At 38.0% G+C, this 13,096-nt stretch overlaps 1 protein-coding gene across 2 annotated transcripts in view; it reads left to right on the top strand.

Moving 5' to 3' along the window:
* The window catches only part of LOC121920950 (protein bassoon-like), a 167,193-nt gene that overhangs the window by 25,065 nt on the left and 129,032 nt on the right, over nucleotides 1-13,096 (top strand). For both annotated transcript variants that reach the window (XM_042448292.1, XM_042448291.1), the window contains exon 2: nucleotides 3,647-4,046. In XM_042448292.1, coding sequence (XP_042304226.1) covers nucleotides 3,647-4,046 — 400 coding nt within the window. The remainder of the gene's footprint in view (nucleotides 1-3,646; nucleotides 4,047-13,096) is intronic.

Genomic DNA, 13,096 nt, shown 5'->3' with positions numbered 1-13,096 from the left:
AAAATGGTGAAGGGCCTGGAAAGCCGCCCCTACAAGGAGAGTCTTGAGGAGCTGGGTATGTTTAGCCTTGAGAAGAGACAGTTAAGATATGATATGATAGCCATGTTTAAATATTGGGAGGGATGTCATATTGAAGATGGAGCTAGCTTGTTTTCTGCTGCTCCAGAGACTCGGAACAATGGATGCAAGCAAAAGGAAAAGTGATTCCACCTCAACATTAGAAGGAACTTCCTGACAGTAAGGGCTGTTTGACAGTGAGACAGAGTCACTTGAAAAGTGGCGGAGTTTCCTTCTTCGGAGGTCTTTAAACAGAGGCTGGATGACCATCTGTCAGGGATACTTTGATTGTGAGTTCCTGCATCGCAGGGGGTATGACTTGGGTGGCCCTTGTGATCTCTTCCAATTCTATGATTCTAAACCAAAAATCTTTATTGGAATAGTTCCAAATTCTTAAGAAGACAATTATTTGTGTAATGTAAGTAACTGATGGCTGAAGATAGACCCAATAGAGGCATTGGGGAAAGATGCCTGAAATCAGCAAGAATAATGAGATCGTAATTTATATCATGTTGCCAGAGTCCCAGCAGAATAGATGAGAAATTCCTGCCATCTGATTTTGTTTTACTCGACATTTACATTCCATTGATGAATGTACTTCTCTTCAGGAATTTTTAGTGTATATCTCATGATGATCAAAAATAAATTGTCATAAAGCATCTTGGTTTAACATTATCTGATCAAAATCTTCAGATAGTGTCACTGTGCAGCTGACTGAAGTTAGCTGAGAATCTCCCTGCAAGTATACTTTGACAGTCGTAGTTTGAATGTTACTATAATTACACAATGATTCTCATGTAGATACCATTGGGATGCATGAATGCTAGAAGATTAAAGAAGCTGTGAAATGAAATCCATTTGCAGGTATTAACAGAAAAAAATAAAATTAATAAAATAACATTCTGTCACATAACATGGCACACATTTCTGTGGTGATCTAACAGTGATAACACCTGGAGGGTCTAAAGTAATTTGAAATAAACTTCATTTACAATCTCTTGGCAATGTTGCTATCAGCTGGAAGCAAGTATCTCTATGGTGAACAGCAAATATTAATGCATTTTATGTAGTTATCAATTTATGTGAGATGTGGGAAAGATTTGTTTCAAAGTATCTTCATTTAACTTCATAAACAATGTAATTGAAAATGACATGTTATCTTGTGAAATTATTTTTCTGTTTGTGTGTGTGCAGAATATGTTAGGGTACTACAAAACCTCTAAGACATTGTAAAATGGTTTCTCTTATTGAAAAACGCTTTCATTGTCAATGCAGTTAGTCATGTAAACAGAAAGGAGTAACACTATGAAGCAATGTTTCAAATCATTATTAATTAAAGCAGTACTTATTTGAAGTCATCTCAGTATGTTTATCCATTCTGAATTAATTCACTGTTCAGTGTTTTTTTATACCAAAAAGCAAAGAGAAAAAGAAAACATGTATTTTGTTGACCAGATTGATAGATCATTTTGAGCAAGAAACGAATGCTTTGAGGTTGGGACTATGTATTCTGAGAAACATAAAAAACTGCCTCTCACAATAGAAGCCGATCACGTCGTTCTATCCCTTGTAGGATCATTTCCCCTATATCGTGATATCATTTCAGTAGTGTATTTTAGAGTGGCTATGCATTTTGCTGCTGCTCTACTAACATTTCGAAGTGGGAAATTCTTGTTGATATACTGCAAATCATGCAAAAATCCTCATTTCACCCACTCTTGCCTAAAAGCATAATGGAAAGCTTTGTGGACCTGCTCTTTTCCTTTCCTTTCTCTTTACTGACCTTGCAGCCATAGGTAAGAATGGGCACTCAAGCATAAATGATACTTACTATATATAATGAGGGGTTGGAGAGTTATTTACTTGCCATTTCACAACTTATTGTTGCATTGTGGTTGTTTCTTCTCTGTAGTTGGTTCCTATATCAAATTCATGGTGGCCGCCATAAGTTGACAGGTGACATGTGTGGGTCCTATCTCAGGAAAGTAAGTAAGTTCAGCACCTGAGTTATCCAGATCAGTTGAACATTGCCCACTCTCATCCTGTCTTCTCCCTTCTCAAAACCACTAATAATAATAATAATAATAAAACTTTATTTATATACCGCCCTTCTAAAAACCAGGGCGGTGAACAACAGTTCCTAATGCTGACATAGGAAATCATCCTTGTATTCTTGGTGACCCAAGTGAGATGTTACCAAATTGCAAACTCCAGTGGAATGGCATACTTACTAAATGTGTAACTAGGACTAATCCACCTTATTACAAAAATTTAAGTCTTAGACCTAAGCATATCTTGTAACAAACCTTATTACTGAATTTTGTCCAAAACTAACAGGATATTCATATCATGGTAGAATTCAAAGACATAGCCATGTTAGTTGGAAAATCAGTATACATAGGAATAAACAAGCATCTGAAAAAGGAGACTCAAGTTTATGAAAGCTCATGCTAGCAACTTCTTTCTTTCAGTTAGTCTCAATGGTGCTACAAGATCCCTTTGCAAACAATATACTCCCATTTTTATTTTAGTCTATGTGTAATGACATTCTAGACACATAGGAATTCAAGGTATTTGAAACAAGGGAAATTCATTTGAGACACAGGCCTCCACATGGAGTATAGGTGCTTTTGGGTTTTGAAAAATAAGGAATTTATTAATACCGCATAGATTGTGACCATGGAATTGCAATATAATATTCTGGTGAGCATCATAGGGCTTGAATAGTCCTGAGTTATGCTTGATCCTGTCATATAAAGAAAATGGGTGGGAAACAATGAGAGTAACAGTTCTCTTTCACTTGAATTTTTGTCAGTGTAGATATTCTGAATTGTTGGAATATTCCCTAATGAGAGAAGCAGGAATGAATCATAATGTATATGCATGACTATGTGCTAAAGAAGAGCTGTTCCTGTAGTCTGTTTTAAAATCAGGAATAATGACCAAACAGCAGGAATTCTAAAACTCCATTGTAAATCACTTTGAATTTTTTGCCCAACTGGAAAACTAGCTTTTTAAAATGTCATGTAACAGCTGGATTATCTACCTGTTCTCTAGCCAATTTATACATTAGAAGCTGCATAAAAAGGATGGGATTGATTTCTATAGGTAGGATGAACCATTTCTCTGCTGCAAGGAGACCTTTATTTTGTTTTACCCCATCAGATAGCCTTCTGCAATAATACAGATCTATCTGTTTGGAGTAAGTGTGACTGATTTCTATTGGTTCTTGGCTCACAAAATTCTCCCTCTTTAAAGATCATAGATTCCTGGTAAAAGAGATAGCAAGCTTTTAGCTGGTTTGACTAAAAACATTCTGTAGGTCCAGTCAGTGTGACAAATTATTTTTAACAGCATCTTGAAAAAAATTGCATGTCTTCAAGAATTCTAAGAAAAAGTTGGCACAAATAATGGTAATCATTGTATCAGAACATTTATCTATAATTTTAAGTTTCATTAATTTTTAATCTTAAAATTGGGAAATTGCCTTTCAATTTAAGTCCTAGGGAAGTATCTAAAGTCATTTTACCTATTATCTTAACTGTTTTCTGCAACCCAGTTTATTATATCTATGTTTAATATATTTCAGCACACCAAGAAGACCAGATCAATCAGACCCTTCCTTTGGACAGAGAGCAGCTTCTCCATCCCTGAAGCAGGCTGTTCAGACCAGTGAAAGCACAAGAGAGATAAGAAGCCATGGGCAGCCTCCACAACAGGCTGATGGGCCCAGAAGAACTCTCCAAGTGGATAGCAGGGACCAGAGACCAGGACGTTCACCATCTGCATCACCCGACCGAGGCAGCACCCCTACCTCACCATATTCTGTCCCGCAGATTGCACCCCTTCCTAGTAGCACTCTGTGTCCTATATGCAAGACAACAGAACTCACCTCTTCTCCTAACCAGCCAAACTTCAATACCTGTACACAGTGTCACAACAAGGTCTGCAATCAATGTGGATTCAACCCCAATCCCCACCTAACTGAGGTAATGAATATATCAACATACATATAGATATATATGTATATATTGATTTTGTTGTGTGGCATTGTAGGTCTTATTACTTGCTTTATTGCTTTTAATATTTTTACATGCCATAGATCAAGTTAGCACTTGCACTGACAAAGGACTTCCGCACTGAACTTTCTGGAGATTATTCCAGAGATTTGTAATAATGAAATCTAGACAAACAGAGCACATGGTCTTATGCAGATTCTGCTGAGAGCTAAGCTGTGCATACCTGAGGTTTCCCTGCCAGTCTATAGAGCTCTTTTCTGCTTGAATTGTGGTCTGAGACCAACACATTTTAATACCTTCAAGTGATCTTCTTTTTCATTATTCTCACTACAGTGAATTTGAAAAAACTTTCAGTGATGGAAAATCCAGTCCAAACACAATGATTCCTTAATCACTATAGAGCAGTAAGATTCTGCTCATGTATTTTCTTTATTTTCTGCATTTTTCTGTATTATGTACCAAAGTAAGAAATGAAAAGTTACTATGATTTACTTTTTTGGAGAGCATGAAACAGAATGCTACAAGACATTGGACTGTGATGCAAAGTGTATCTAAGCAATGAGGACACTCACACATAATTATAAATAATTTTACAGCAGTTACATTTACACAGCAAAAGGAGTGAATTATCTCTCTGTAAGTTACAATTGTAATGTAACTTAGCTATGGTATAAGTATTGCAAAAAAGCTCCAAGTTCTGTTTTTCACCAAGAAATTTTTGGACTTTCTTTGCTTTGTTATATAACAGGATGGAAAATGAGAGGAAACTAACTGCTACAGTTGTTTAAGATGACTTATATATTTATGCTTATTGGATTGAATATAATGATACATTTTCTTTCACTGTTTGTTATAGATGGCATTCCTATAGGCAGCTGAATAGAGTAGGAAGCAAAACTAAGCATTTGAATATCTCAAAAGTTGTAGGTGTCCATCTTCAGTCTTCTGAGTCATTCTCAGAGGGCTGTTCCAATTCAATCTTGTACTGTTACTTGTTCAATTAAAGTTTTCAAAAAGATGGCTTTTAGTCTGTTTCAGCATTGAAAAAAATAGGAGAAAACTAACTACTCTTCTTTCTCAGGTCTGTGCTAGTCACTTCAGATTACCTTCAACTGAATGTCAACTTGCAGAAGGGTTGAACTGTTGTAGCAATAGATGAACACTTCTCAACCTCAATCCCTGGGCATGAGTCTTGTGATCTGAATGAAACATTCATGAGGGTTCCATGACTATGACCAGGCCTAGCACAAAATTGACAGCAAGTGAAATGCCTGACTGCATATCGTATATCAGTTGTTATTAAATGGCCACTGATAGTCATGTGGGAGTGATCGTAATCAGGGCACACTGAAAAGGGCAGGTAACCTTTTCCCATTGTGTCATGATGCAAAAAAAAAAATCCCCCCTGAAGCAACTTTTTATCCTAATAGCAGTTGGTGACAAATAGCAGCATTAGCGGCTGACTTTTGGCTGGACTGTGACATGAAGGAAAGTTTTCAATCCCTTTCCTAGACAGCATGCACTCAGTCATAATTGCCCATAGGGCTGCTATTTCTTGACAGAAACAACATGTCAGATAATTGATGTGCATCCCTATAAATTTAAGTGTATTCTCTTGGTTTTGTCATGATATGAAGCCTATACAGCAATGCAACTTGTTGCTTAGAATTTCCAAAGATGGTGTCAGGGGGAATATAGTAGGTGGGAAATTTGGGAGAAGTAATGGATATTAGGTAGAACACCTTATTATGTCAATTTGGTTCAACAGGGTTTATTCATGCTAGCCTTAGTGTGAGAGTCCAGATAACAAGATACCATAGTTAGACAATATTCTTATGTGATGGTTAAGTCACTTCAGCATGTTTCATGCAAGGACAGATGCCATAATACATCCTCCTTTAACAAATAGTCCTTCATTAATTATTTATGATTAAAATTGAATGAATGATTTGTTGCAACATTTGCTTTATGCCTTTCTTCATTTTAAAATTATTTATGTATGAATAAAGTTGCAGCACCCTAACCACTATTACTGTTCAATCTCAATTTATTTCAGTGGAATTGGAAATAATAAGAGTTTGTACAGCAGCTGTGCTTGAAGTATGCCCCTGTTGTTTTAAGGCATATTTGCCTTAATATTGTGCCTGAAATATATTTTCCAATGAGTATTCATTATGCTTTTCAGTTTAGAGAATTGGAATTGAATTTCTTGAATGATACTAAAAAGCATTAAAAGGCTGCAAATAAATAAAAAGATCTATAAATTAAAATTAGTTACCAACCTGTTTCAGAATTTGTCCATTTCATTGTTTATTCTAGCAAGGCAGAGAACCAATCTACTTGATAATTCCTTTTTGCTTGCTTTGTTTTTAAGGGGCTCATTCCCACTGGCAGGATGAATTGCTTCCTGATTTGCTTTTGCCCAGGTTTGGAAAGCGATTTCAAAAGATCCCTGGTTCCCACTATGAAAGGAGTTAGAATGTGTTGTTCTAGGTTGTCTATGAAGATACTGGCATATTGTGGTGCCATGAACATACCCATGGCAGTGCCATTAACATTAAGGTATATGTTGTTCCCAAAAGTGAAGTAATTGTATGTGAGAACAAACTGACAGACTTTAGTGGCTAGGTCTGATAAGTTCCTATTTGGAATGGTGCTCCTGATGACTTGTATTCCATCTTTGTGTGTGATGTTGGTGTATAGGGATTCCACATCCATAGTGGCTAAGACAGTGTTTCCTGGAAGGTTGTGGATGGACCGTACAGTGGATCCTTGTTATACGCTGGGGTTTGGTTCCAAGATTCCCTGTGGATAATAAAATCCATGGATGCTCAAATCCCATTAATTATAATGACATAGCAAAATGGTGTCCCTTATAAAAAATGGAAAAGCAAGGTTTGATATTTGAAATTAATACTTTTTTAAAAACATTTTCAAACCGTGGATGCTTGAATCCATGTATAAAAATCAGTGTATAAGAAGGGCCAGATGTATCTTCTGTGGGAAGTCCATGGTGTCCTTCACATAGCTGGGGGTGTTGGTGGCATATGGTTTAAGAATATTGTCCATATATTTGGAGGCACCAACTGTAAGTGTTCCAATGCTGGAAATGATAGGTCGTCCAGGGTTTCCCTGTTTACATATTTTGGGTAATAGGTAGAATGTGCCTGGTCAAGGCTCCTGGGGTGTGTCAATAAGGATTTGGTTTTGTGCCTCCATGGGAAATTCCCTGAGCAGCCTGTGTAATTCCTTCCGGTATTCCTCTGTGAGATTGTTAGATAAGATTCTGTAAAATGTGGTGTTGGACAGTTTCCTGTATGTAGGCAGATTGATCTATTTTCAAATACCTAAAATATAACCATTGTTATTGTGGTGGTGTCCCTTCAAGTCATTTCAGACTTATATGAAAGATAAAGAACAATTCTTCTTCACTGCCCCAAATCACAAGTTTAGATGAACTATGGCAAGTAGATTTCAGTTAGGTACTAATTGTTTGCTTAGTGGTTTGAGCATTGGACTACCACTCTGGAGACCAGGGTTCAATTCCCAACTTGGCTGTGAAATGCCCTACTGATCTCGGGCAAATCCCATGGTCTCAATCTCAGGGGATGGCAATGATAAACCCCCTCTAAAAGAAAAACCCCCATTATAGGTTCACTTTAGGGTTGCCATAAGTCAGAAATGACTTTAAAGCACACAACACAGGTGTAGGAAATGTTCCTAACCAGAAAAGCTGCTGGCCATAAGACTGTTGCTTGGCTATTTGAAGAACTACAGCAAGCAAGCAAGTGCATTTCTATACATTTCAACTGTATGATTCTATGCTTTGATACTGCTTATCAGTGCCCTTAAGCACTCCCTATGTGGTTTACAATGTGTAAGCTAATTGCCCCCAACAAGCTGGGTACTCATTTTAGTGACCTCAGAAGGATGCCAGGCTGAGTGGATCCTGGAGCTCTGCCTGGGATCAAACTCACAGCCTTGTGGCTCTGAATGGCTGCGGTACCAGCATTTAACCCTTGCGCCACCCGGGCACCTATCTTACATGGGTGATTTTAAAAGAATGGGCATTATACATCCTGCTCTATTTCCCCCAATGGACTATGGTCTGAGTGGGAGGTCTTACCCTATAGTGATGATGAGGAATCTTACACTTCCTCAGACCATGTTCTACAGATACCTTCTGACAGATCAGAAGATCTTTCCCAGGCCTGCTTCACTGATCATTTGAATGGCTCCTCTATTCTAGTTTTTTAAAAGTACAATTTGGCAAACATCTGTGCAACCCGGAAGGTAGTATGAGTTTCAACACTTGCACAAGTGCATGCTTTAAGTGCTGTTTGCTGAGTTCTCTGATGCTTGACAATTAATCGTGATACTTAAGCATAATTCTACATAGATGCTTTTACAAGGTTATGAGTATTCTTTGACATTACTTTGCTACATGGAATGTTGATAATTTAGGGAACTACAAATTAAGTGCAATCTTCAAGGTATTTACACCCACTCAGCATTTAATTTTGCTTTGCCTGAGAGGAAGCATATTTTGTTTTATTTTATTCCTTTGCTCTGTGCTCTGCTGGTTTGATGAACTGGGCTATTTTTCAAAGTCTGGTGGCACCATTTTAGAACCATATCAACTTTAATTATTTCAGTTTGAGAGGAATGCTGTCAGTTGAACAGAAGAATTTCTAGCCAATCATACCATACTGCTTAATCTTAGAGAATGAGACAGCAGTGTTAGATACAACCACAGAATGCAAAAAAGGGGAAGAGAATCAAGGGGAAAATTTTGGTATAATACAGAGTCACAAAATGGATTTTCACCTTTTTGTAATGATATCAGACTCATGGAGGTTTACCATACTATACAATGCAGAAATAAATAACAAGAAAATTAGGAACATCCAAGTCCAAAATAGAAGCAAAATAGCATCATAGAAAGACTTATCAGGAGCAGCCAAAATGAAACATTTGAAGAATATTCTTTGTTGCTCCCTATCTTGTTTAGATTTAAATGTATAAATTATATGTCAAATAACCCTTTTTAATGGATAAAATGAACATGAAGCTTGAAATGTAAGCTTTCTAAATTTTAAAAGGTGTATGTAGAGAGATATTGTCACACTTTTGAGACTAAATGTAAGAAAGAAGTTGGCAACATGAGATTTTATAGACTTCAGTCTACTTCCTCAGATGCATTTAGTGGAGTAGAAACCAGGGACAGACATATATATGCCATTGGTATGTGATAATGTAAATTCAAATTCAAAATCCTTTGTGTATGGAAATGGAGTAGCAAGTCCAGTTTTAACAATGGTCGTTAGTGAACAAAGACATTGGGAACTAGCCAATGTGCATGGAAATGAAGACCAGTTTGGTTTTGGAAAATAGCCTGTAGGTTAAAAGGAGTGTCAGAGATTAAATACAGTCCATGAAAAGTTAACAGGTAGAATATCAGGGCAACAGCACACATGCTTCCCTCACCAGTTTACAGAGGCACACTGTCCCTAGTACTATAGGGAATATATATCTATCATAACTATCTAATAGCCAACCTCCATGTCCAGTTTGGCAGACATCTTGTGGTAGCAAAGTCCACAGCTGAAGGATATTTTAATCTCTTCTGAATTGTCCAACATTCAGCATTACAGGATGACTGGTGTGTGTGTGTGTGTGTGTTTCTAATATTATGAGACAGGAGAAAACACTTCTGTCCACTTTCTCCATACCATATATTATTTGATATACCCATTTTATGCTCATCCTAATTCAACATTTTCTGAGTTAAATAACCTCCAATATTCTAACCTTCCTTCACAGTGGTTAGAATCTTTTTGGTTTCCCCTCATCCTTTTGGTTTCCCCTTTATGTACCTTTCCAACTTCATGCAGCAAAAGAGGATGTAAGAGACTCTGGAGTATGCAATATAGTTGGAAATAATTGTATGCTGTATAATTCATGGCTTATGTCTGAAATTGATCTTGATAATTCTCGCTCCACTCCAAATTTATTATAACTCCTTTACATTCTTGTATCAAACATTAGTTGGTGGTATTTTTATTCTTTATGTCAGGAAAGTTAATTAAAAAAACTTTAGTACTTTGAATGAAAACACAGTCTTTGTAAAAACTACCATAAGTCCATCAAAAATGTTTCAGTGAGTCTGATTTATTCCTCTAGATCAAGCACTGTGATACAATATTGTTTTGCCTCTATCTTATTAATCTGTTTTTGGTACAGAAACTCACATTTGGGATATCTGGCAATAAGTGTATCCTAATCACTACAAACATTCATGAACAGGTTTGTGACTGCATATCAGTATTTTGTTTGTCTGGCTTTGGGGGCACCCTGTATCTACAGTGGTACCTCGGGATACGAAATGCGCGGGTTACGAAATTTCCGGGTTACGAAAAAAACCCATTGAAAAAAACTGTTCCGGATTACGAAGGTTATTTCGGGTTACGAAAAAATTTTTGGTGCTTTTCGGCGCTTTTTCGCACGAAATCGCGGCTTTTCCCCATTAGCGCCTATGGCATTTCGGCTTGCGAATGCTTTTCGGGTTACGAAAGCGGCGGCGGAACGAATTAATTTCGTAACCCGAGGGAGCACTGTATTCTGCTGCACCCTCATCCCAGAGGTGGAAATTGTGTGCAGACATCTGGGAAGCGTGGAGGCTTTTGGAGTGCATGCCTTCCACGGATTTGAGACCCAAAGTGGTAGTGAAGGAGTTGGGACTTCTCTGTTGTGAAACACTTAATGCACTGATTATCAACCAGTGGCTTTATTTCATTTTTATTCTTCTTGGATCTGTTATAGCAATAGCAGTAGTGAACTCAGAACTCTCTAAGTGGTTTACAGTCTGTAATCTGATTTCCCCCAACAAGTTGGGTACTCATTTTACTAACCTACGAAAAGATGGAAGGCTGAGTCAACCTTGGAGCCCTGAGATTGAACTCATAATTTTGTGGCTGCAGTACCAGCATTTAACCACTGCACTACCAGGGCTCCATGTGATATGGTAACTTTGCTTAAATTCCCAGATCAACAGAATGGCATAAATTTGTTCCAGTGTTGTGATTATGTCCCTGGAAGAGGTTGAGATCTGGTGTAATCTGCACATTCCTTACATTTCCTCTTTTCCACCATTAGAATCATAGACCCATAGAATCATAGAGTTGGAAAAGACCACAAGGGCCATCCAGTCCAATCCCCTGCCATGCAGGAAATCTAAATCAAAGCATACCTGACTGAGGGCGATATAACCTCTGTTTAAAGACCTCTAAGGAAGGAGAGTCCACTACACTCCAAGGCAGTTTGTTCCACTGTCGAACAGCCCTGACTGTCAGGACGTTCCTCCTAATGTTCAGGTGGAATCTCTTTTCCTGTAGCTTACATCCATTATTCCGGGTACTAGACTCTGGAGCAGCAGATAACAAGTTAGCTCCCTCCTCAATATGACATCCCTTCAAGTATTTGAACAGGGCTATCATATCACCACTTAATCTTCTCTTCTCCAGGCTAAACATCCCCAGCTCCCTCATAGGGCATGGTTTCCAGACCACCATTTTAAATGCTCTCCTTTGGACACGCTCCAGTTTCTCAACATCCTTTTTGAACTGTGGTGCCCAGAACTGGACATAGTATTCTAGGTGGAGCCTGACCAGAGCAGAATAGAGTGGCACTATTACTTCCCTTGATCTAGACACTATACTTCTATTGATGCAGCCTAAAATTGCATTGGCCCTTTTAGCTGCCGCAATACACTGTTGACTCATGATCAATTTGTGGTCTCCTTGGACTCCCAGAACCCTTTCACATGTAGTCTTGTTCAGCCAGGTGTCCCCCATCCTGTATCTGTGCATTTAATTTTTCCACCCTAAGTCCAGTACTTTACATTTCTCCATGTTGAAATTCATTTTGTTAGCTTTGTCCCAGCTTTATAATCTATTAAGATCATTTTGAATTTTGACCCTGCCCTCAGGGGTATTAGCTACTCCTCCTAATTTGGTGTCATCTGCAAATTTGATAAGTATGCCCCCAATTCTGTCATCCAAGTCATTGATAAAGATGTTGAATAGCACTGGGCCCAGGACAGAGCCTTGTGGGACCCCACTGGTCACTTCTCTTCAGAATGAAAAGGAACCATTGTTGAGCACCCTTTGGGTTCGGCCAGTCAACCAATTACAAATCCATGTAACAGTTATCTTGTCTAGCCCAAATTTCACTAGCTTGTTTGCAAGAATGTCATGGGGAACCCTGTCAAAAATCAAGATATACTATATCCACAGCATTCCCTTCATCTAACAAGCTGGTAATTTTATCAGATTTGTTTCTTCTCAAAGATTATTGCCAATGGCTCCAATATTACTTTTGCCAATTCTTTTAATACCCTTGGATGTAGTTCATCTGGTCCTAGAGATTTATATTTGTTTAGATTAACCAGATATTCCTGTACTATCTCTTTACTTATTTTGTGCTGAAATTCTGTCCGCTGCTCCATTATCCTCAGATTGAGCACCCTTTTCCTTTTCTGAGGCAAAGAAGGTATTGAGTTATTCTGCCTTTTCACTGTCCCCGTTAGCATTTTGCCATCTTCTGCATGCAGTGGCCCTACCATTTCTTCCTTCTTCCTCTTTTTGTTGTTCTTAACCTCTCTATCAAGTCTGAGTTCATTCTGTGCTTTAGCTTTTCTGACTTTACCTCTACACAGGCTAGCTATTTGTTTGAATTCCTCTTTGGTGATTTCCTCGTTTTTCCATTTCTTATACATAGGGTTGCCATAAGGCAGGACCTCCAAACTGGGACAAATGTAGGACAAATGTAGGGCAACATTTTCAAATGTAGGACATGTTTTTTTAAAAATGGAGGACACATGAAAAAATTGAAACTTTTTTAAAAATTTTAATATAAATGCATGTTTCTTAGGCATGCTCAAAATGGAGGACATTTTGGCATTATTCCTAGACAGAAGGCTGAAATGTACTTCTCTTTCTGGCCAAACACCCCCCCCCCCC

The sequence above is a fragment of the Sceloporus undulatus genome, chromosome 2 (genome assembly GCF_019175285.1).
Source record: "Sceloporus undulatus isolate JIND9_A2432 ecotype Alabama chromosome 2, SceUnd_v1.1, whole genome shotgun sequence".
In the NCBI taxonomy this organism is placed as follows: Eukaryota; Metazoa; Chordata; class Lepidosauria; order Squamata; family Phrynosomatidae; genus Sceloporus; species Sceloporus undulatus.
This window is presented reverse-complemented; position numbering and strand designations above follow the sequence as displayed.